We start from the raw sequence: 25,148 nt of genomic DNA, 5'->3' as shown, positions 1-25,148 counted from the left end.
ACTTACAGCATAGATATGCCAAGATAAGAGGCGCCTGTGAGCCAACCAAGGAACACTGTACTTTTGGCTTTGGTTACAAATCATTGCATAAATCCTAATCTCTTCTATGAGTATAGCAGTAAGGAAAGACTGGTACATACTTAATTATATCTATGGAATCACCCAATATTACATCCAGACAGTCTTGCACATCATCATTTCTTTGTTTTTATCTTCTCTTCACCACACTGGTAGAATGACAGTATGTACAGTTCAGTATATGTAGAGAGAGGACATGTATGTGTTTGTATACAGGCACTCAGAAGGTAGAGCAGGTTGTCCACTTATCACATGGTTGGTGGTTCGATCCCCGGCACCTTCTGTCCACATGTTGAAATGTTCTTGGGCAGCACACTGAACACCAAATTCCTTCCAATGGTCAGACCAGCTACCATTGGTGTGTGTGTGTGTGTGTGTGTGTGTGTGTGTGTGTGTGTGTGTGTGTGTGTGAATGGGTGAATATAAAATAAGTGCAGTCCATTTCTATTTTCTGACTTACACTTACTTATTGATCCACAGACTTTACAAGGTCAGATGACTGGACACCAGACTGCTGTTGACACGCTTTGTAAAACAGCTGAGTCTTTGATAACATCTGAAGGAGACCTGTTGAGCAACCCAGATGAGATCCAGGAGACAGTAGGTGAGAGAAAAAACGAACCAGGGTCGAGGTTTTGTGCTGTTTACTCATATTTTTGGATTTAAATTATGTGTCCTCACTGACACTCAAATAATGGGATTAGAATTTAGGCCTTTAAATATGCTAAATATGCTAGATGTTGGGCATTGAAATTCATGTGAAATGTTTTGACATGTTGAAATACACTTTTACTACACTTAAAATGAATTAATTGAAAGTTCAGCCTGAAATTTCTAAACTTCACAGTCCTGAAAAATAGATAGAAGCAACGAAAAGATATCAACATAGTAGTTGTCCATCATTCCTTTTCTAAAATTTACAAAAAGTTATCTAAAGTGAAATATGGCTGTTGGATTTCTTATTTGTGTTCCCCCTTTTTTTTGGTTTACATTTTTCAAAGCTTTTATTATACCAGAACTGTAGGACTGCAGTCCTTTGCCAGAAGTGTAGCCTTAACAAACTGATAAACTCATAAATGCAGAATAAATTTCTGCTTTGGTTTGAAATGTTTACTTGACTTGTCTTAAGCAACTAGAGAGTTTTAAACATAACCTGATTTGTTTCCATGCATCGCAGATGACATAGTGGAGCGGTATGACAACGTGTCCAAGTCTGTAAGTGATCGAAATGAGAAACTGCAGATCACCCTGACACGCTCCATGAGTGTCCAGGATGGTTTGGATGAGATGATGGGATGGATGGAGGGAGTGGAGGCCAGTGTGAAAGAGAAAGGACAAATACTCCTAGACTCTGCATCCATTGGAGATATTCTCAGCAAAGAAGCAGTGAGTGTTCATTCTAATAACTATACTCTCCATGATACGCTGTTAATGGTTAGTTTTGCTTCTTACCAACCTTTTGCTCACTCTGTTTAGCTATTAAATCTTTGCTGTTGTCCATCTTGTGTTTTTTAAGGCCTTAGAGCAGGACATAGCAAGTCGCCAGAGCAGCATTTCAGCCATGAAGGCCAAAGTGAAGAAGTTTGTGGAGACAGCAGATCCCTCTGCTGCAGCACTTCTCCAATCTAAGATGGATGCTCTCTCACAGCGCTTCTCTGATGCCTGTGACAAGCATAAGCAAAAAGTATCCCAACTGGAGCAGCTGAAGGAGAAGGTGGAAGAGTTTGAGAATGTCGCCGATAAAGTTCAGCAGTTTGTTGTGAAGCGTTCACAAGATCTACATGAGACAGACGGGCCAGGGAAAACATTCAATGAACTGTCTCAGCTAATGGAGGTAAGTATACTACTAGTGCTATTTACTACCATAAATGTACATCTTGGTGTCTTTCAGTAATATTTTTTAGTGTTTTTAAAGGACCATTGTGTAGGATTTAGTGGCATCTAGTGGTGAGGTTGCAGATTGCAACAAACTGAATACGCCACCCCTCAAACCCTCCCTTTCAAGCATGTAGGAAAACCTATGGTGGCTGCAAAACCCACAAAAAAACATGACAGGCCCTGTCTGGAGCCAGTATTTGGTTTGTCCATTCTGGGCTACTGTAGAAACATTGTGGTGCAACATGGCAGGCTCCATGGAAGAGGACCCGATCCCTATGTAGATACAAAGGGCTCATTTTAAGGTAACAAAAACACAACAATCCTTATTTTCAGGTGATTATGCACTAGTTAAAAAATACTTTGAATATTATATTCCATTTCTGCCAATTGATCCCCCTACATCTTATACACTGGTCCTTTAAATCAAAAACATAATTTTAGAGTGCAAAGAATGACAGACTGTTATGATTGTGATTTAGAACACTAAAGCTGAGATGGCTGAACATGCCAGTGATTTGGAGAAGCTGCAGACTTTGTCCAAGGAGCTGTCTGAATTAAGCCCTGATGGGAATAAAGCCCAGATTCAGAGCAAGATGGACAATCTTTTGAATATTTTTACCACCTTCAAAGACACTGTCAAAGAAAAGTAAGTTGGGACTTTCTGTAGGTAGGAAAAAGATTTCTTAATTTACAAAAAATCTGTCAATATGATGTTGGCAATGTACAGATGTATTCGTGATATTCTTGTTTACTGCAGGGAAGAGGAGGTATCAGCCTGCCAGGACCAGCTGGGTGAGTTCAGGACTGCAGCCAACGCCCTCACCAAGTGGCTGGAGGAGACCACTGAGAAAGTACCTGTGATTCAGCCAAGTAGCAGTGAGAAAAGTCTGGAGAAGGACCTGCAGATAGTCACTGTGAGTCATCAGATAAATAGAAAGTCTGTATGTAGACAGTGTTATTCCCATACATGTTTTATCTAACTGCACTTAAAGTGTTGGAACAGAAGCCACTGATATTTTACATCTGACACTGCAGTTTGGAGCTTAAGTGTTTTGCAATAGATAGATGTAAATGTGTTTTAATAGCTCACAGCCCATCCTCCCCAAACTCCCTGACATCTCATCATGCTTTCTCTGCCAACTAATGAAAGATGAATGGAAAGTGTTTCCACAGGACAGATCAGGGAGTCCAAGACTACAATGTCCAGTGGAGACACATTTTTCTTCATAGGATCTTACTGAAAAGATCACAGAAATAGGAAGATCCTAAAATGTAAAAATCACTCTGAAAGCGAAAATGAATAGAATTCATTCATTTCTTTACGTATCCCATTTCTCAAATAACATTTCAGACACGTGTTATGAATGCTAGCTGTCATATATCCTACAATATGTATAATTTATCTGACTGAGTCTTCTTTCATCAGGGATTATTAGAAGAATGGACATCCAAAGGCCCTGCTGTCCAAGACCTGAACAGTAAAGGGTCATCACTATGCAGCCTCATCACTTTCCTCACATCCCCTGCCAAAACAAAGACCCCTAACAAGTCAGGTAAACACTTAACCGTATACGTCTGAATCATTCAAAGGAATGGGAAGCATGGTGTTTGGGTGCACTTCAGAGTATTGTATAATCACTAACCGTTAGAGATCATGGAAAGATCTTGTGCCAACAATCCCAGACAGTCTGCCTGTCCTTTACACAAGCTTTGTCTTATGTCTTTGCATCAGCTCTTACTAATGGTGGTGGTCCAGCGAGCCATTCCTACCTAACCAATAAAGGTAATCAAGTGTGTGTGGATGCTGCTGTGTAAACACACTGTTTGCGGTCTGCTGTGTCATTACTATTGTTGGTTTTCAAAACACTGCTATGTGGCTCTATGCCAGACAAATAGCAACTTTTGAAAATCATGTTAACAGTATGTTCAGATTTTGAGCAACAAAGAGAGATTTCAGTGTTGTGTGTGAGTGTAAGTTCAGTTTATTTGTACATTTTTATTAATGCTCAAAGTAGGCGATTAAGCATCAACCAAACTGAACAGAAACTTTTCTCAAAATTTAAAGGCTCTAAGTTCCTTTCAAACACACAGGGGGACATATGATAAGATGATATGGGAAGTATGCGCCACTGAATTCATCATTTTAATGTGTTTGGTTATATTTTCTTCACTCATATTCTGAACATATTGTACCATAAGGCTACTATATTAATAATGCCATATTGTGAGCATACTGTAACCTCATAATGACATTGCAACTATAAAAACAGAGGAGACTTGATAAAATATGTTTTGATGTCCTCAGAGCTGATGGTAATTCAGCAGAACATGTCATTCGTCAATGAGGGATACACAAGCCTGGGGGAAACGCTGAAGAATCGAGCAGCAGAGTTGAGTAGTTCAGTGGAAGAGGTGAAAGGGGCCCAAAAGGAAGTTGATGACATGAAGACATGGCTGAAGGACATGAAAAAGACAGCAGCGTCCTGGAACAATGCCACTACAGAGAAAGATTCTGTGAAAACACAGCTTGAACAGCAGAAGGTACAAAAGTGTTGCTGTCACTCACCAAATGGGCTGTTCTAAAACTGCACAAAACTACCACTGTAAATGAGATAGTCATGACATTCAAGTTTGAAAATCACAGGATTCAGCATTCATAATTTGTTTCCTTCTTTCAGGCCTTTGAAGATGACATGAAGCAAAAGCAAGAGCAGCTCCAGAAGCTGAGAGAGAAGCTCCTCAACTTGATTGAGGCTCATCCAAACTCCCCAGAGGCAGCAAAATGGAAGCAGATGCTGGCAGAAATAGGTATGCACCAAGGTGCTGTTTCCAGATGGCCCTGGGTAATTTATGTCACTGAAAACTGTCAGAAGTATGTTAAATGGCTCTGATCTCATTACTGCACTGGCCTTTGAATAAAGGCTTTTACAAAATGGCATAAACCAACTATTTTACTGATGTCGTTCTAGTAATCTACCTACCACACACACGCATGTAAACAGAGTATGAGTCTGTCACAGTACCTGCACTCTGCTACTCCAGTTAATTTAACACATTCATAGTGCCAAGTCCCGCGCAGTTGGTGGTTTTCAGCAGAACAGTGGGACAGTGGATAGAAAGGTGCTGACTAATGCAAACTGGTGTGATTTGATCTCCTGCTTAGATGCTGCTTGGGCAGATATCAGTGGCTCTGTCGAGGAGAGGAAGCAGCACCTGGAGCAGTCCAACAAAAACCTGGACATCTTCCAAACCACTGAGCTGCAGCTTGGCCAGTGGCTCTCAGAGAAAGAGCTGATGATGAGTGTCCTTGGACCCCTCTCGATAGACCCAAACATGCTTAAAATGCAGAAGCAACAAGTTCAAGTAAGCATGATGTTGGGAAAAAATTGAAGTGTGCTGCTTTCTTTAGGAGATGTATTTCCTCTGGTTTTGTAATGAAATGTTCATCTTGACTGATTTCTTCCCTCCAGATCCTCCAGAACGAATTCAAGAGCCGAAAACCTCAATATGAGCAACTTGATGAAGCTGCCTCTGCCATCCTAAGCTCCTCAGGCAACCAGGACCCCTCAGACGGGAAGCTCGTGAGAGAGCAGCTCACTGCTGTCACTCAGAAGTGGCAAGGCCTTACAGGGCAGCTAGACCAGCGAGACAGCCTCATTGACCAGGCCATGGTGAAGACAGGGCAGTTTCAGGAGTTACTGAGGAGTCTCAGCCAGACCGCCACTCAGCTGGAGAATCAACTCACCAACCATCAGGCCCATAGTACCCAGCCCGACGCTGTGAAGAAACAGTTGGAGGATGTCCAGAACATCTCAGCTCAGCTGAGAGAGGAGAGGAAGAAGCTGAAGGAGGCTGAGACCATCAATGCAGAACTCACAGCAATGGTGACTGAGGACTATCTCAAAGCAGACTTAGCCAGACAGCTGGAGAGTGTCAGCAAGCCTTTCAAACAGCTGGAAGAGAAAGCAGGTTTGTCTTTTAATTTAACTTAATAATGTAAGGTTGTAATGTTTGGAAAGAAGGAACCATTCTGTTTGTGTTGAATCATTGTGGAACATATTTATTCTATGACAACAGCTTCCCATCTGGCTAAATTGCAGTAGAGTATCAAGACTGAAATAGACTGACTGTTCAAAATTCTGTTCTATGTTTGATGAAGGGTCAAGATTTTTACAACAATTCTTTATTTGGCATCTAGAAATGCTGTTTTGAGACTAAATTACATCAGAAATGTAGAATGATTTAAAAAGTCATCTGCATCCATTTTCCCGCCTACCTTTAGGCTCCACTTTTAACATAATTAATGTTGCAGCATTTAACTCACTAACAATTTTTTTTTCTAATATTGTAGCAAAACAGATCGAGCAGCTGAGCTCCACCTTTGCCAGCTCTCAGCAGTTCCATCAGACCTCCAAAGACTTCCAGTCATGGCTGGGTGAGAAGCTCCAGGACCAGTCTAAGCCTCAATCCATCTCTGCCAAAGTGGAGACCCTACAACAGGCTGTGGAGGAGCACAGTAAACTCCAGAAAGCTCTTAATGAACATGAGGAGGCTTATAACACAATCATTGGGGAAGGGGAGACACTTCTGCAGAACACTGACGGTGCAGAAAAGTTGGCACTACAGGGGCAGCTCAATACCCTCTCATCTAACTGGCAGGAGGTGAAGAAGAACTCGGTGGAACAGGCTGACAAACTTCAGACTGCTCTGCAGAGATCTCAGAAGTATCAGGAGCACGCAGAGAAGCTCAACACCTGGATTCAGGAGTGTGAAGCCAGCGAGGGCCGAGTCAAACTCACTGTTGATCCCGTTGCTGTGGAGAGCTCCATTTCTCAGGTGAAAGCTCTTCAGAAGGATGTTGACAAGCACAGAGGGATGATGGAACAGCTCAACACAGCTGCAGATAGCCTTCTGGACGTGGCCAATACAGACACTGAAGCTATAAAAGAGGAGAAGGATATCATTGGCAAAAGAGTGGATAATGTAGTGGAGGGTCTGCAGAACAAAAGGGAATCACTGGAGAAGATCTCACATACAATTAAGGAATTTAATGATGCCTACAAAGAGGCAAAGGGTCAGCTAGAGGGAGCGAAAAAGCAAGTGGATGCTTATGAATCACAGGGAGTGCAGGCACACAGCAATAAGAACTTAACCAACATGAAAGCCCAACATAAGAGTTTAGAGGGAGTGCAGAACCAAGTAGAACACTTGAAAAGTTTAGCTAAGGACCTTGTAGTAGATGTTCCAGATGCTGATGGAGTGACAGACCTCTTACTGCAAGCTGACAGCATAGAAAAAGACTACAGCACCCTCAACAATAAGCTAGAGAAGACATGCCAAGTCCTGGAGGGTAAACTGCAGGGTATCGGGCAGTTTCAAAACAACATTCGTGAGATGTTCAGCAGATTCACAGACCTGGATGATGAGTTGGACAGCATGGCTCCAGTGGATCTCGACTTGGCTGTTCTTAAGGAGCAGCAGGACAGCATTGAGAGCTTTGTTACAAAGTTGCAAGAGCTGATGGCCAACACGGCCAACGCCGGGGACAGCTGTAAGAAGATGCTAGAGACAGAATCCTCACCGGACCTGCTAGGCCTGAAGAGAGATCTGGATACTCTAAGTAAGCAGTGTGGCAAACTGATGGACAGAGCTAAAGGCAGGGAGACACAGGTGCAGAGCACTCTCACCAAACTAGAGGAGCTGTACGGTAAACTTCACCAAGTGGAAGATAAACTTTGCAGAGCTGTGGAAAAGGAGGCGTCCCAAGAGGCGGTCGGCATGGAGACAGACATCATCAATCAACAGCTGGAGTCCTTTAAGGTAACTTTTATCTTGTTTTATAGGCACAAATACAGAACTTCAGATAACTTTATTTTCATTCCTCAGGTTAAACAGTGAGAAGTGATTAAGATGAATGATTGAGTGTATGTGAAATCACTGTAGCAGACACTGTCCAGTAGTCCTAAGTTGTTGGCTTGCTCCATGTGATATTTGCACTGTTTTGTGATCTTAGGGGATCAGTTTGCATTGCTACAGTGGTGAACTTGATGCTATTGTTCCAAAGGGACTGTGTACATCTTCATACAGCAATGCACAGTTCCACAGTGTAGCTACAGCATGTATTGTATCTGTGGCAATAGGGTGGGTATTTGATATTTGTCATTTGTCCCAGGCTAGTGTGTAGAGTAACATTCACTGTGCTACCCTTGTGTTAGCTGTTTTTGCCTGAACTATATTTTTGTACATATAACAGCTATGTGACACTGCTATCCCTTTTTTAACTGGCCCAATGGTAACACTACTTGAAGTTAGCATTTGTAAGCATCGCACAAACGTTTATTAAAAGGTTGATAGAACAATATAATGTAGTTATAAGCCGATATAAGGACATTTTAAATGTAAATTCATGTACAGTATTTGTCAACAATTATAGTTCCTCCTATGAGGGCATATTTCATATTATTACAACTGGATTTTACAGTATTTTCAGTCATTAAGGAGTTACACCAGCCTCCACTTATGAGTGACCACAGGAAGAGGTATAGATGTCCATAAATACAGAAACGAATGCTTATATCTGCTAGCAACTACATTATAGTGTGTGTAAACTATTAATTAAACATTTGCATGCTGCTCATAAATGCTAAATTGTGAAACATTATCGACAAAACATTACCAGATTTAAGATAATTAGCAGATGATTGTAGTTAGGATAGTAGAAATCTCAGATATTTGTTGAATATTTCTTTATAGTAATACCTTCTTTGGCAAAACATGCACAGATACAATAATTAACACTTTTCACTATTTAATTTGTTCACATACAGTACAGCATAGCAAAGTTGAAACAAATGGATAAAATAAGATAATAAACGGTGCAACATGCACATAAATTTGATCTTTAAGTAACATCTTTTTCAGTGCAAACATTGTCACCAATGGATTAAATGCCTCCCTTGCTGGTCACTATGGCAATAACAGAGAAATGCGTCTTTTATTGTTACTATGAATTATCTAAAAGCTTTATATATCCTAGGTTCATATAAAATCTCTAAAATGTTTCCAAAATTTCACAAATTTACAAATAATTTCCACAAAACCTTGCAGTGGAGCAGAGATTACCAGCAGGCTCTATACTGAACACACTTGCTACAAACATGGCAATCCTCTAGGGACTGCCGGTTCATTCGGGGCATCTGGTGTTAACAAAAGAGCTGCGGCCCATATGCAGTGATGGTGCAAGAGGGAAGGACCGTCACAGCCAGGTGGTTGCCAGCAGGGCGTCGCTTGATTCAATGCTCCCAATGATGGAGCTGGGCCTGTATCCTGATGTCTTAACATTAACATTTGGGCACTTTTGAACCTTCGCAGCCTGGAATTATCTCTAACTCTATGCTTAGAGTAGGTCTGTGTTAATTTGGCTTTTCTGACTCAGACACCAATCAGTGAAGTGATGGTTAGTGAGCTTTCAAATGGCCTCAAACCCTGCAGTATTTGGTAAATTATGGCTTTTTCTAAGATGAAGTCAGGTCATTCTAAATGCAGTGTAAGAAGGATGTGAATGTTGTACACACTGCATTATTTAGCCTACCATTTCGTTTTCATTCGTTCATGGTGATTATATATCATTGAACAAGCAAAATGCAGTCTGATGGTTTAAATAAACAACTATAGCTGCTGTGTAAAACTGCCTTTATGGCTTCTTTGTGCGTTTTTGAAAATGTTGTAGACACTAGTAGTACATTTTATTGCTCATAATTGATTGATAATAATCCCAAGAGCTGTTACTCCTTTATTGTATTACAATTATATTGGCTAAATATGCAGATTTCATACAGATAATCACACATGCGGTACTATAGACATACTGAACAGCTTCCTAATTGTCCTAATGGTCCATTGTCAATTCATCTGCCTCTCTATATAGTCAATAAAATCGTAGAGGTCTTTATTGGTATCAGCGAGGGATAAAACAAGAGGTAACCATTAGCAAGATTTACAGACAGATGCAAAATATTTTAAAAGCCTCCTGTGGAGTTTTTCAAAAGAGGATTAACCTATATTCAGAGGTGAAATTCTGAAACACTTCTTCACAATAAAACAATGTAAACAGATGTGTATAAGCAATCGACACAGATCTGTCTAGAGATGTAGGTCAAGGGATTTTTTTTTTTTCAATTAAGGGGGTGCTGCACTCATGTGAACCTCAACTCAAACCTTCAGTTGAGTTACATGGATTAATATATCCGGGGTGGCAGGAGTAGGGGGTGTTTAGTATTTTGTGTGGAGTTTAGTCTAAAGGCCCTGCAGGATAACTATTAAAGAAGTGATTGATTCAAATTGTTGCTGAGCAGCGTTGTCATGGTGCATGTTTTTACCCCCTCTTTGTCTTGTCACCATTCCGGGTTGAGAGGGCATGTACGGCCTCAGCTGCTAGTGGAAAATCCCCTTTGTATTAATGCGTACCAATACTTCATCAAGGGAGGGATAGTCAAAAACAGCAAGTCCGTGTTGGAACTCGTGTTGTTTCTTTATTTAGTTGCAGCAGTTTTAACGCCAAGAAAACATTACATGATTGTGTCATACTTGACTGTAGGTAAGTGGGCTTTATTGGCAGCCGGTGAGAAAGAAATAAACAGAGAAAGACAAGCGCTTGGGTTTGTCTCTTTCATGTGCTGTTACCATTTTAGGTCAAGTTTTGAAAGAGACACGCCTGACTTCGTGTGTTTACTCTTGTTTTTCACATGAGATTGGTGGAAGCTTTACTGAAGAAGTAAGTCCTGGTGCATGTATATCTTTACGTGTACCCTAAAGGACAGATCAGTGACTCAACACCACTGGGGGTTGGCGTGGGTGTCTTTTCTCACTGTTCAGACATTACATCAGTGCCTCTTGAAAGTCAAAATGGAATTTCTACCTTCTGAATCATACTGTAGCTAACATGCTTGATGGTAAAAAAGTGTCACTTGGACCACGTAGTATTGCTCACTCACTGCCACATAACAAGAATACGCTCTTCTTAAAGTGAAACATGAAACTCCTGTGAGCTGGTTGCTATACAGGTGAAGGAGTTCACATTATTTTGCTCTTAGGCGATTATGTTGAGTTTTCAATTCATCAAAGGTTTTTAGCCTTTGTGTTCAATGTAGGCTTACATCTTAACTGTTAAAGCAATCTTCAAATGAACCTTAATACCAGGAGACCAAACAATACTTTGGACACTCCCACACTACATTTATGGCAGTGACATAAAACATCCAATAACTAGCAGTTGAATGCTGTTTCAGAAAAGTTAATTAGCTGACTTCACATTGTTTATAGTGGATACAACAGAGTCAGCCTGTTTGTGTTGTCACAATCATAACCGGTATTATCTGTTAGAGATGAAATGATTCGGATTTGTGGATCTGCAGAAAATGTCACAATCAATTAATCATTTAAGTCACTTTTTTAAGCAAAACTGCCCCAAATTCTCTGGTTTTAGCTTCGCAAATGTAAATATTTGCTGGTTTTCTTGGTATTCTATGATAGTAAACTTAACAACTTTGCAATTTAGCAAGCAATTTAAATATGTTGACATGGTCTCTGGGAATTTGTAATGGATATTTTTAATAAAGAAAATAATTGGCATTTTATTAATAATTAATTAGTTGCAGGCCTGGTCTACATGGTGACAAACGTTTTTGTATTTTAGTCAATAATCCAGAAGAGTTCTCCTCCAGGTTTTACTTCATTTTATTAAAAGTTAAAGCTCAATACAAACAAAATTGTAAAAGAGAAAATAAAAAATATATATATATATATATTATTTATCACTGGTGAAGGTGCAGGAAGAAGTTCTTCCCTTTGCCTGATTTGAGTTTGGTTCTTGACTGTCTGCGCTGTCATAGAAGTTCCTCTGTCCTTGATGGTTTGGGGAGGCTGATGAGTGCTGCTGTTCAAAGAACTTTAGTCACTTGTTTAACTGAAAAGGGTGTATTCTTTTCAGTCCTTGGTCTAAAACGAAATGCAGATTTTATCATTTATAACTTCAGAAAGTATCAGAGATGGGGCAGTGCGGACAAAAGGACCTGCAGCAGCCCGGAGATTCATTCAAAAGCCAGAATATTTAAAAAGTATGGGTTTCAGTGGCTGAACATCCTTTTTTTAAATCCCACCAGATCTTAACTGCTTATTTATCTCTGCCAACGTCCTCTTTCCGTCTCCAGTCATGCGTGCAGAACTGGACAAAGAAGTTGGGATTGTTCAGCTCCTTACCGAGCTACTGCGGTGTAGGCAATCCAGGAAACAAAAATAAATTCCTTTCATTATCTCCTCTATTCGCCTTTCTTCTCCTACTCCGGTCACTGGACATAAAAAGCCCCTTCATGCACTTGGCAGAGCCCTTGGTGTTAAATTACCTGGGACCTGTGCCTCCCGCAGCATTCCACAGTAATTAAGAATATCTGCAGGGTCCACAGCAACCATCCGCAGGAAGAAAACAGAGGACAAAAAGGGGGAAAAAAAGGAAAAATATGTATCTATTTCAGCACAGTGTGATGTCATCAGAGTGGGAGCTGCTGCTGCCTGCTGGTCTATGTTTTTTTTTTTTTTTTTCTGTGAAGTAGTATGTATCACTTCCCCTCCCCATTCCCTCAGTCACTGAAAGAAAAAAAAGAGGAAAAGTGAGTGATTGTGTCAGGATGCAGAAGATGGCTTAGAAGTGAAGTCATATGGACCATGCAGACATAAGGGGGAATTAGAAGGGGGGGATGGGGGGGGGGTCATGTGTCTACCAATCAACATGTGCCGGAGCGGCTCTAAGCACAAATGGAGTTGTGGCAGATGTTGTCTGAATAATGAGCGGGGGCGGGGCATGAAACCCTCTGCCAGGAGGGTGTCTGTCATTGCGAGGGGAGCAATGAGAGAGAAAGGGTAGGCTTTTTTGTTTATCTAGGAGTACCAGCTCTCTTCAGTACTGCCCAGTTTTTGCGGAGCCTGCCGGATTTGTCTGTGGATATTTTACTACTTTGCACTGAACATTGTCCTTTAGCTCGCATGGATGCTGCAAGGATTTCAGGGAAAAAGAAGCACTTTGGACCAGAGGAAATGTGATTAAGTTTTGGCAATGCAAGGAGAAGAGCCTGGAGGAATATTGTTGGGATAGGTGACTGTATTGAAAGACTGAATTTTCATTCCTGATGCTGACTTTGAAGCTGCTAGACAGTCCTAAAATTTCTTTGGGATATTTTATATTGTTTGACATATTTGTATTTCTGAAGCCTTTAATTTTTTTATGTGACTTGTTAATCATGCACCATAATATATAAGAGAAAATTACCAGGAGCAATTAGAGATTTTATTTTGCATAAGTGAAACATTTTCAGTATTTATTTGTTAACTTCTCATTTAAGGGAGGAGAAAAACTATTATTTTGCACACAGTTGCTCCTTGTGTAAATGGTTCACTACTTTTTTCTTTTTTTCAGTAATTGGCGTGCACTAAAGCAACGTATACCTCAAAGCATTTCACCACAATCTTAGTCTTTTCTTTGTAGTAAATAGAGACAATTGTTTTAGCATGGGGAAACCGCTGAGCAGACCAGATTGCCTCAGACAAAACCCTTCCTGTGTGGGGAAGGGGGAGGAGGAGGACCTGAACATTGATGACTGCTATGTGCCCCAGAGATCCATTTATGACACTGTCAGGCTCAACGAGCAGATAGATTCAGGCTCTAAAGGCAGCCTTTCTTCCCGGCACTTCACAAGCACCCTTCCTTACACACACCGCACGTTGGACCTCAGCAGCCTGTGTGGAAACGGGGTTCTCTCCACTTCCAGTTCATTTGAGTTCCAAACCCGAAAACCTGCCATGCTGGATGAGCGTGCTGTCTTTGATGGACTGAAACTCAATGGGAACATAATCAGAGCGACTGATACAGTGCTGCCTAAGTCACGTCTACAGGGAGGAGAGAAGAGGGAGCATCCTCATCATCGACGCTCATGGCGGACTTTTGCCCCCACACATCTGGGCGAGTACGCCAGCCGCAGTGGAACTTTGTGCTCCGGGAGTGTGGAGAGGCCAGGGTTGATCAATGGCAGGAGAGGACAGAGTATGACCAGCTCACTGACGTCTGAGGAGGATTCAGGTCTTTACAGCCCCACTGTGGAGAGGGAGCGTCACGCCCATCGATCCCACAAGAGAGGAGGCCCCGGAACAAGAAGCCTCTCATCTTCAGAGGCGATGCATATGTCCGGGGACCTGAAAACAGGGCGATCTCTTAGTTCAGGGCAGGAAGAGTTCCCCTTCTCACCTGCTCGGGATAACCGGTCTCTTTACCACAGTAGCAGCCTGGTCCAGGAGCGGCGACAGGCACAGTCTGGTGTGGTGGACCTGAATGAAAAGGATACCCTGAGCAATGGAGAATACAAATACTCCACAGGCAGGTCATCTTTAGGGTCAGCCTCTAGGACTCAAAATGAGAGCTCTGGATGGCGTTCTAGGACATTAACGGACTATGATGAGCTGTCCACAGCTGAGCTGTTAGAGGATGTGTCATCTCAGGAGGACTGCGAGTTGGTTAGTGTGGTGGTGACACAGCCTGAGACATATGGAAACTCTGTAACTCTACCCATAGATTGCCGCCAACACACTAAACCATGTACTGTGCAACAAGGAGCATCCAAATACAACATGGAGGAGCTGGAGGAGTTTCTGCAATCGGTGGAGGCCTGTCTGCCTAAAAATTTACAGGCATTCCAACATGCAGGAGCGCACGAGATAGAGGCCTTTCTGAATGCCATCACTGCATGTCCTGAAATGGACCCTTTGGGTTATTTTGCCCCACAGGTGCCCAAAAATAGCCTCTTCCTTCATTTCCAAGTTTTTGCTCATTAGCTGGTGGATCACATGTTTCACTAGATGATACGCCTCTTTAGATGAGCTTTTCCTGGCTGCTGGCTTGGTATTTATTTTACATATCTGATTACATGAGTAAATTCGGTTTTGCTCACTAGCCTGCCTGGAAGTCTGACTGTGCGAGCATGTACAACTGTGTTTAACTGTTAGATGTGCTCTGCTCTTAAAAAAGATTCTGACAGGTCAGCAAGGTGTTAATGTCAGCTGTATGTAAACAGTAAACCTGAGGTGATGTCATGGCAGTTGTCTCTCAGGAACTGGGACTTCCTGGCATAACTTTTGAAATCTAGATCTAAAAATACACAAAAATAAATTTTTAGATTATACAATCATGACAGTGAGAGATGTTGTAATTCAACACATTGTTTCAAATACTTAATTCCGCCCAGTTTTAAAAAATCTAATAACAAAAGCAATTCTTAATTTTTGAACAATCATTTCCAACTTGCAAAAAAATACCTCAAAATAAGACTGATTATATTGAAAGTTGAGCACTTATACAATATTTGTTCTGATTTGTTGATTGTAGGCTTTCCAGAAAGAGGAGATTGATCCATTGCAGACACAACTTCAAGACATCAGCTCCCTAGGCCAAGGCCTGATCCAAAACGCTGCCAAGGGCACCAACACTAAGAAGCTTGAGGATGACCTGGAGGATGTCAACACAAAGTGGAATACCCTCAATAAAAAGGTTATTTGTAATACACTACCAGTCCAACTGGTTGATGTTTACTTTTGAGTAGAGCTCATCAGTAAAAATACAAAGAAGGAGTGGCAGTATGATGAGTCATTCGTTCTTGCTATTTGTTTTATTGTTATTCTTTGAGGAGTTTAAGTTGGCTTTAAAACAGGTGACATCTATATTTACCATGTGGTCTGCAGATCGCTGAGCGTTCAGCCCAGCTGCACGAAGCCCTATTGCATTGTGGGAGGTTCCAGGATGCTCTGGAGTCACTGCTCAGCTGGTTGACCGACACGGAGGAGCTCATTGCCAATCAAAAACCTCCCTCTGCAGAGTTCAAAGTGGTCAAGGCACAGATACAAGAGCAGAAAGTAAGCCATATCATGTGGTAAAAAGACATAAACACGTGCATAAAACACACCAGTAATTCTATTTTTGTCTTTCCACTTCAACACTACAAAATTCACAAGACCTTATGACTTCACCATTCATCGTATTTAATTGGCACCCATTGTGAAACATGAATGTGGTACACAAAGCTTTGAGATTAATGGTTACTCAATTTGCGGCTGTTAGATTTACTGTTTTTCACCACCAAGCAACGCTCGCAGTGAGAGCACGTTAAAGGCGCCAAATAAATTGTTTGCCTTTGACAGCTCTTACAGAGACTGCTGGATGACCGTAAGCCGACGGTGGAGCTGATAAAAAAAGAGGGAGGGAAGGTTGCAGAACTGGCAGAGTCTGTGGATAAGGAGAAGGTTGCAAAAGAGATCGAATGCCTGGGGCAGAGGTGGGACACTCTGCTCAAGAAGGCTGAAAACAGGTCTGTATAAATACTGTAATGTTAAACACCCTTCTAAATGCACTGCTTCACTGCGCTTAAATGTCGCTATTGAAAAGTTTGCTAAAGATCTAACGCATTGTGATTTGTTTCACCTAATCAAATATTGTGTATTTGCCTGGATTTTGATGTGGAAATATTTAAAACGTAGGTAAAACTCCCAAATTCACTTCTACTTTCCTCCTGGTAAAGCTTATAGGAATAGTTTGACATTTTGGGACATACACTTATTTGCTTTCTTGCCCAGAGTCTGTACAATAAATATGAAGCTTAAGCCAGCAGCCGGTTTGCTTAGCTTAGCACATACACTTCGCTTACTGATGAAACAACCATGGTACAGATTAAGATGTTCATTTGCGAGCTTTAGAGGTGCTTGGTAGGCAGATTTTGTTAACTTTGGAAAGAGGGAGGCTAGCAGTTCCCCCCTGTTTCCAGTCTTTGTGCTAAGCTAAGTTAACCAGCTGCTAGCGGTAGCTTCCTACAGACACAAGAGTGGTGTTAAAGTTCTTATCTAACTGTTGGTAAGAAAGTAAATAAGCATATTTCCCAAAATGTCAAACTATTCCTTCAAAGTTGGTAGGTCCATAGTGCACAGCAAGGAGATCAAAGTCTAGAATATTTTCACACAAGTTGCACGTTCTCTCACTGCAAACGACATTATGACACTTAATGATGAAAATAGACAAATATTAGGGTTGTAAAGTGATATTTGTATCCAGTAAATGAGGCTGAATAACATATATTTTTATGTTTGGTTGAAATAAACTTTCTTGTCAGTCTGTCCATTAAAAGGTGATGACTGTACTTTGTTCCTAACTCACTACTGATGTTATCCTCATAAATGTGTCAGGCACAAGCAACTAGAGAGCATTTTAGTGGTCACTCAGCAGTTCCACGAGACCCTGGAGCCCCTGAGCGAGTGGCTCGCTGCCACAGAGAAACACCTTTCCAACTCCGAACCAATTGGCACGGAGACGTCTAAGCTGGAAGATCAGATCTCTCAACATAAGGTAATATCCATCATCTTATATCATTACCATATGCTTTCAGATCTTTTCATTAATTACGTTCAGCTGAATTCAGTTTTATTCATCCTGCTTGTGATTTCCAGTTTTTGCTTTTCATTATTTCCCATTCCGTTTTTCATTAATTTCTGTTTCATATTTTTTGTTTTATGTTTGTCTTTTCTGTTGTGTGTCGTTTTTCCTTGGTTTGTTTCCCATCCCCTGTGGTCAGGCCTTAGAGGAGGAGATTATGAATCACAGTAAAGACCTGTTTCAGGTTGTCAGTCTGGGTCAAATGCTCAAAACTGTGAGCTCAGTGGACAATAAGGACTTTGTCCAGTCTAAGCTGGACGCCACCCAGGCCAGTTACATAGAGCTCCAGGAGCGCTGCAGGAGGAAAGCTGAGATGCTGCAGCAAGCTCTGGTGAACGCCCAGCTGTTTGGAGAGGATGAAGTGGCCCTCATGAACTGGCTCAACGAGGCACACACACGGCTGAATGAAGTGTCCGTGGAGGACTACAAAATAGACATTCTTGAAAATCAGCTGGCAGAACAACGGGTACACACTCCTCCTCAGGCCTATCATTATGTTGTCCTTCCATTTAAGTTGCATCAATCATGTTTCAGTTGATTTTAGTGATTTGCTGTGCATGTCATGCTTTGTTTACAGTGGAAAGTTTTTCACTTTCTATGACTTTTTAAGGTTGTGGTTTTCCTTTTCAGGCGCTACAAAGTGATATTGAGTTGAGGAAGAAGAATGTTGACCAAGCCATCTCTAATGGGATGGAGCTACTGAAGCAAACAACAGGCATGTTTGACTTTATGATCTTCTTATCACAGCACAAAGAAGAATCTCAGCATACAATTCTGGCTCTGTAATACACATCATAAGATGTCTAGCTCTTATTTAGGGAGCAGTTTAACAGTAGGCAAATGACAAAATTTGCTGAAATCTAATTTTCAGAAAGCGGTGACCCATTTTCCTGTCAAAGGATTCATAATTGGACACAAAGTGTATCATTTGTTAAAATCAGTTTAGAAACTTTCATTCACTCTTATTTGCAAAGTCCCTGTGGTGCGGAAATGTGTAATCTCAAACACAGTTTTGTCCTCTTAGGGAGTAACATGTCTCATCACTGACAGAATTGTACAGGATGCCAACTTATTCGTTTATATGACACATGTTCTCTTGGTCTCTATGTACAGCCAAGTTATTTTAAAGCAGAAATAAAACCCTACCTTTATTTAATGTATCATAATTCACTCTCTTTTTGTAGGTGACGAGGTGGTTGTTATCCAAGGCAAACTAGATGGAATAAAAACAAAGTACGCCGAGATCAATTCTATGAGTAACAACGTTTTGAACACACTGGAGCGGGTTTTGAGTCTCTCTACGAAGCTGCAGAATACCCACGAGGAGCTGAGATCCTGGCTAGAGAAAGCAGATGCTGAGATTTCTGCTTTTGCTGATCAGGAGCCAGTCGGCGAGCAGCTCATTCAGGCACAAAACAGGCAGAAGGTAAGAGTTCATAGTGAAGAAGAAAAGTGAAGAATGCCATGCAGACTGTATTTGTACTAAAAAAAAATATCAAATGTGATGCTTAACAAATCCTACCACTAACATACAGTGATTAGCATCCACATCCATTATGCTGAAATTTGTGCCCTCTGCGTGTCGTACAATCTTGTCCAGGCCTTGTTGAAAGAGACCAAAGACCAAAAACCTGTGATAGACAAGCTGAATGAGTTGAGCAGTTCTCTCTTGGATCTCATCCCCTGGCACACTCGAGAGGGTCTGGACAAGCTGGTGACAGAAGATAATGAGCAGTACAGAGCCGTCTGTGACTCCATCACCCAGCAGGTTGACCAGATCAACGCCGACATACTCAAGTCACAGCAGGTGAACCAGATACATAAATAAACAGCTTTTTCTCGTTTGGCTTTTCTCTGTTTTGTTATGTATCCTTTCTCTACTTAAATGGAGATATTTCCTAATTAGAAATCATTCTGCATAACTCACACTAAACTAGGTTTTCAAAAATGGAAAACATCAGTGACCAAGTGTTTTTGTCTGTTTCCAGTTTGAACAGGCTGCAGATACCGAACTGGCTTGGCTGACTGATGCTGAGAAGAAGTTGCTGTCAGTGGGTGAGATCAGGCTGGAGCAAGACCAAACCACAGCCCAACTCCAAGCACAGAAGGTTAGCTCGTCATACAATACTATGTGTGTATGGATACACACAGGCCTCCATTCAAACAAAGCATAGTAAATAGAGCAACTTGTTTTGTAATGACCAGCCAATCTCACTCTACCGGTTTTCCAGATCTTCTCTATGGATATCATGAGGCACAAAGATGCTGTGGATGAAATCGTGAAAACAGGAAAGGCCATCATGAACATCAAAAACCCAGAGGAAAAAGAAGTCGTGAAGGTGAAAAAAGATGTATTTCAAATTTGAAGTTGGCTGTATTTAGTTAATACCATCCCTTAAGTTGAAATATCTTCTTGGTTTTCTATCAGGCCAAGACCCAGACTCTCTTGGAGAAATATGGTGTCGTCAGTCAGCTGAACTCAGAGCGCTGTCTGCAGCTGGAGCGCGCCCAGTCTCTGGCAAGCCAGTTCTGGGAGACCTATGAAGAGTTGTCGCCATGGCTTCAAGAAACCTTAAGCACCTTCAGTCAGCTGCCCCCACCTGCCATCGAGTACGAGACACTCAGACAGCAGCAGGAGGAGCTCCGGGTAAGAAGCCAACAGGAGCAGACGCTCAGTTCAACACCTTTATTCAAAAGCTTTGGCAGCAACTTATGAGAAACTGAATGTGTCGTGTCCTCTACAGCAAATGCGAGAACTGATTGCCGAGCACAAGCCGCACATTGACAAGATGAATAAGACTGGGCCTCAGTTACTGGAACTGAGCCCAGTGGAGGGAGAGCCCATCAGAGAGAAGTACACGGTTACTGACCAGCTTTACACCCAACTGAAGGCCGACGTCAAGCAGAGAGCTGCGACACTGGACGAAGCCATCTCCAAATCCACTCAGGTGTGGAGCAGTTCTTTACTAGGACATATTTTATTCATCTTGGAAATTTTTAATAGTTTTAAAAAATATATATTTTCAATGAATGTAATAATAAAGTTTAAAGAAACTGGTGCTTCCTGACAGTGTTCAGTGCCTTGTCCATCCATAATAACATTTTAGAGAAATACATCTTCCATAAACTAAATTTGTCTGATAAAATTCAACCTTTTTGCAATTTTTTGAAAAATACTAATTTACTAACTACTAAAATTAATTCAGTGATAACGAAGGCCACTAATGTGTATTGTTATTATCAATGAATCTCATTCATTCTTTAGCAATTATTTTCTTGTTGAAAATTGTTTTGTCCTATAAAATTTAGAATGATATAAATCAGAGAAACACAGCAAATCTTCACATCCGAGAGACTAGAAACAATGAACAATGTTAGTTTTTTAGTCAGTGAGTTAGTTAGGAACTTAATTTTTCATGTTGTGGGAAATTATCTTTGTAAACAGTAAGATAATTTTCAGTCGATCATCTAATTTTTATTTCAGCTCTGCTTTGCATACAGGAATTTGTTTAAGAAAGGTTGTCTCTCAGATTAGATTTCACAAACTAATTTGATAGGATTGTGCCGTATTATAGATACAGTACATCTGCTAACTGGGGGTCTTTGAGTAACAGGAGAGACAAACATTTTTCCAGCTTTCTTTAAACATGTTATATAACTACAAACTGAGATATTTCCTTTTCTCGTTCCCTGCCAGTTCCATGATAAAATTCACCCGATGCTGGAATCCCTGGAGCGTATCGCTGAGCGCCTGCGTCAGCCTCCCTCCATCTCAGTGGAGGTGGACAAAATCAAGGAGCAGATCACTGAAAATAAGGCCGTGTCTGTGGACTTGGAGAAACTGCAGCCTTCTTATGAGATGCTGAGGCAGCGAGGTGAAGAGATGATCGCACGATCTGAAGGTGCAGACAAGGACATATCCGCCAAAGGTACATATTGTCATTTTATTTGTTTAATTTTATTTCATTTTCTTTCCGTTTTTTATACAATAAAGCAATTATCAAGATCTTAAATTGTGATCTTGAATTCAGTTTTCCTGCACTGAATTGCACCAGCTTTTAAGGGAAAGCTTTTCTTTTTTCCAGGTACAAGAAAGAATCAAAAGAAATAGAACACATGTTTTCCCATTAAACCTGTCAATATAAGTGTGTTAGAAGTGTGTTTGATTTATTATGTATTCATAGTAACCGTCACTGTTCCTTTTACCCACAAGCCGTACAAGACAAACTGGACCAGATGGTCTTCCTCTGGAACGACATCCAGGCCTTGCTGGAGGAGCGGGAGGCGAAGCTTCTGGATGTGATGGACCTGGCCGACAAGTTCTGGTGTGACCACTGCGCTCTTATCGCCACCATCAAAGACAGCCAGGATCTGCTGAGGGAGCTGGAGGAACCTGGAGTCGATCCTTCAGTGGTCAAACAGCAGCAAGAGTTTGTGGAGGTCAGATAGATTCCAAAGATGAAATAATCAAACCAGCTAATGGAGAATTGAGAATGACTGTGAGCATTTTGCAGGTTTAAAACTGCCTTTTATCTCTGCAGGGTTTTAAGGAGGAGATCGACGGGCTTCAGGAGGAGCTTGACGCAGTTCGAAACCAGGGAGAAGAGCTTATGACTGCCTGTGGAGAACCTGATAAACCTGTGATAAAGAAAAGCATTGATGAGGTAACTGATTACATTTAAAATCATCTTTACAAAGACTTTTTTTTTCTTCATGTGGTCCTTTGCAAAGGTTTTACTGGCTGAATTCTTTTGAGTGTTCATACTGCATGTGACTCATGGCGAGGCACTACTGTTACTTTTCCAGGTGAACTCAGCGTGGGAAAATCTTAACAAGACATGGAAGGAGAGGGTAGAGAGACTGGAAGAAGCCATGCAGGCTGCTGTGCAGTTCCAGGATGGCCTGCAGGTGAAATAATCATCTAAACACAATGACAAATGGTCACATAATAAGATGCTTTTAAAGTTTAAAAACCACAAGGTGGTGAACAGACCTAAACAACAGACTTTTTAAATGATAGTTATGTTTTACTTATTTTAATGCATGACTTATAGGAGAACACACTTGTTAACTGAGAGGTGCTAATGCATTTAAAAGTTAAACACACACACAAAAATGAGTCAGACATTTTTTTAAGGCCTTGAAATTAAACACAGATTACGGTGCCTTTTATTGCAGTTGACTGAAGTGATGCAGTGTTTTATGAGAGACCTATTCATTTTGAAACAATAAACACCAGCCACAGTACTTTGCTATATTTGGATTTAACTTTAACTCATGTGTGTAAAGTGTTTCTAAAATCTTCTCTCATCTATATAGCTGCTTAAACTTTAAGAATCCCTTTAATAAATCTTGGATTTACCGCAGACCACTTGGAAGATAACATGACACTAAAAATGTGAAACACGACTCCCTGTGCACTAAGCATTGTTTTGTCCCTGTAACAATGGTTTCCCCGCCTTGTACGCAGGGTATGTTTGACTGGGTGGATATTCTGGACGGCAAACTGGATTCAATGTCACCTGTGGGTACAGACCTGGAAACTGTCAAGCAGCAGATTGTAGAACTCAAGGTACAGTCTTGTATTTATTTCTGTATAACCGTAACACAGCTTACATGCAGAAGCAGAATCTTCTTTCAGTATGTACTGAAGACATGACAATTAACTTCTGCTCTGAATTATTCATCTACTTTACTGCAGTATCTACTGTGTCGAATAACAGCTGTGTTTACATTGAGTGCTTAGTGCAGAAACTGGCCTAGGCAGCCTGTTTTGTGCAAGTACAAAAGCTCTATTAAAAATAGCTTCACAGAGTAGTCAAAGTTGCTTTGATGTACAATAAGACAAATATTGTGCTGAAAAGACGTAGCTGGTAGGGTCAGATATATTGTCTGTATGACTTTGTATTTATGTTGACTGATTGGGTGTACATGCGTGTACATGTGTATGTGTGTTAGGAGTTCAAAGGAGAGGCGTACCAGCTGCAGATCGAGATGGAGCGTCTGAACCACCAGGCGGGCCTCCTGCTGAAGAAGGTGACAGAGGAGGCCGATCGCTGCGCCATCCAGGAGCCCATGTCTGAACTCAAAATGCTTTGGGACAACCTGGATGAAAAGATTATCAGCCGACAGGTCAGACAAAGAAGACACACAGTGGGAAAGTTTCACTCCAAAAATGAGATATTTAAATGTTTTGTGATCACATGAAGTATTCACAGTAAGAATATACTGATAGTTAAGTGTTATTAAAAAATTGTTATTAAGTTAATCTTAATATCATTTTCCTCTGTGGATGCCAATGTCCTTTTTTATTTTTTTTTTTACAGCTGACTGCACTTTTATTTACATTTCTACAAACTAAACATTATGAAAAAAATACATTTGATCATTTCAAATACAATTTGGTCATATTTATTTTAAATACAGTATATAATAACCCTTTTTGAATGACACTTGAAACCCACCACTGCAGTTCATTTCTAATTTAAAAAAAAAACAAAAAAACATTCAAAACAAAAATATCAACAGAGACTCAAAAAGGCTGTTGGCTGTGTTGTGCTGTGTGCATGTCAAGTGATTTCACTCTCTGCAACATCTAATGGTTTAATCTGTCATTAATCCAGCACAAACTGGAGGGAGGCCTTCTGGCTCTGGGCCAGTTCCAGCACGCACTGGATGAACTGCTGGCCTGGATGAGCCACACCGAGGAGCTGCTCAATGAGCAGAGGAAGACCGGAGGAGACCCCAAAGCCATCGAGATAGAGCTCGCCAAGCACCATGTACGACAAACCTTTTCTCACCTCAGTGTTGTTGCTTTCCTCTCACTCTAATCCCAATGAGCATCTGACCACACTTCATAATTTAATCCTTGAAAATAGAACAAGAACGGAGCAGATTCATCCTCCCTTGTTGTATCAGTTATTCCAATAAGAGCTTTTACTCAACCTTAAGTATTAATCAGTATATAACAACTTAAAACAGTTAGGATTGTCATCTGTTTTATCATGTTTCTAGCACATCTATGTAGATTCAGTTTTGTCCTTTGTGCTTCAGATCTATCAACCCAACATCTCAACTTTTCTGTCGTTATCATCTCTTCAGGTTCTCCAAATTGATGTGCTGGCTCATAAATCGACAGTTGAGACCGTGAACAAAGCAGGTAATGATCTGGTGGAATCCAGCGCTGGAGAGGAAGCCTCTGCTCTGCAGAGCAAGCTGGAGAACCTGAACCAGCGATGGAAAGCCATCCAGGAGAAGGCAGCGCAGAGGAAGCAGCAGCTGGAAAGTGCTCTGATTCAGGTATGAAAAAAAAAATCAACACAAAGTTATTCCTTATTGTTTAGTATTGCTGGTTGAAGCTGTGATTGATTCTCCTCTCCAAGGGGAGCAGGTATGTTATGTCAAAGTCATAAAGTTCTTTTGGAGGACTGAGTCCTATCTCTCCCCCCTCCTCACTCCTTATGCATCCTGTCGAGTTTCTATTCATAGCTTTGACATTTAAGGGGGTGCTTTGATGTGAGCGGGATTTAAGGAACATAAAAATCTCCTGGATATAGATTTTTATTCAAGAAATCTTTGAAGAGTTTCTTCAAACACATAATCCGTCCCAGTTGAGAGAGGTTTTCGTCGATGAGAGTCAGGAGTATTTTAAAGGAAAAAAGTCCCAATTTTTTTG

The 25,148-nt window shown here is 41.1% G+C and overlaps 1 protein-coding gene across 7 annotated transcripts in view; it reads left to right on the top strand.

Annotated features, from left to right (window-relative positions):
* dst (dystonin) overlaps positions 1 to 25,148 on the top strand; it is a 109,127-nt gene that overhangs the window by 65,733 nt on the left and 18,246 nt on the right. For all 7 annotated transcript variants that reach the window (XM_042433104.1, XM_042433111.1, XM_042433107.1 and 4 more), the window contains 32 exons: positions 559 to 682; positions 1,256 to 1,464; positions 1,595 to 1,912; positions 2,436 to 2,602; positions 2,714 to 2,870; positions 3,383 to 3,509; positions 3,689 to 3,739; positions 4,262 to 4,497; positions 4,635 to 4,764; positions 5,120 to 5,319; positions 5,427 to 5,925; positions 6,308 to 7,776; positions 15,383 to 15,544; positions 15,736 to 15,906; positions 16,192 to 16,358; positions 17,227 to 17,386; positions 17,613 to 17,939; positions 18,104 to 18,188; positions 18,658 to 18,899; positions 19,074 to 19,280; positions 19,462 to 19,581; positions 19,705 to 19,812; positions 19,902 to 20,120; positions 20,218 to 20,421; positions 21,171 to 21,402; positions 21,687 to 21,913; positions 22,015 to 22,137; positions 22,280 to 22,381; positions 22,944 to 23,045; positions 23,432 to 23,605; positions 24,097 to 24,252; positions 24,575 to 24,772. In XM_042433104.1, coding sequence (XP_042289038.1) covers positions 559 to 682; positions 1,256 to 1,464; positions 1,595 to 1,912; positions 2,436 to 2,602; positions 2,714 to 2,870; positions 3,383 to 3,509; positions 3,689 to 3,739; positions 4,262 to 4,497; positions 4,635 to 4,764; positions 5,120 to 5,319; positions 5,427 to 5,925; positions 6,308 to 7,776; positions 15,383 to 15,544; positions 15,736 to 15,906; positions 16,192 to 16,358; positions 17,227 to 17,386; positions 17,613 to 17,939; positions 18,104 to 18,188; positions 18,658 to 18,899; positions 19,074 to 19,280; positions 19,462 to 19,581; positions 19,705 to 19,812; positions 19,902 to 20,120; positions 20,218 to 20,421; positions 21,171 to 21,402; positions 21,687 to 21,913; positions 22,015 to 22,137; positions 22,280 to 22,381; positions 22,944 to 23,045; positions 23,432 to 23,605; positions 24,097 to 24,252; positions 24,575 to 24,772 — 7,173 coding nt within the window. The remainder of the gene's footprint in view (positions 1 to 558; positions 683 to 1,255; positions 1,465 to 1,594; positions 1,913 to 2,435; positions 2,603 to 2,713; positions 2,871 to 3,382; positions 3,510 to 3,688; positions 3,740 to 4,261; positions 4,498 to 4,634; positions 4,765 to 5,119; positions 5,320 to 5,426; positions 5,926 to 6,307; positions 7,777 to 15,382; positions 15,545 to 15,735; positions 15,907 to 16,191; positions 16,359 to 17,226; positions 17,387 to 17,612; positions 17,940 to 18,103; positions 18,189 to 18,657; positions 18,900 to 19,073; positions 19,281 to 19,461; positions 19,582 to 19,704; positions 19,813 to 19,901; positions 20,121 to 20,217; positions 20,422 to 21,170; positions 21,403 to 21,686; positions 21,914 to 22,014; positions 22,138 to 22,279; positions 22,382 to 22,943; positions 23,046 to 23,431; positions 23,606 to 24,096; positions 24,253 to 24,574; positions 24,773 to 25,148) is intronic.

This window comes from Thunnus maccoyii, chromosome 14 (assembly GCF_910596095.1).
Source record: "Thunnus maccoyii chromosome 14, fThuMac1.1, whole genome shotgun sequence".
NCBI classification, from domain to species: Eukaryota; Metazoa; Chordata; class Actinopteri; order Scombriformes; family Scombridae; genus Thunnus; species Thunnus maccoyii.
This window is presented reverse-complemented; position numbering and strand designations above follow the sequence as displayed.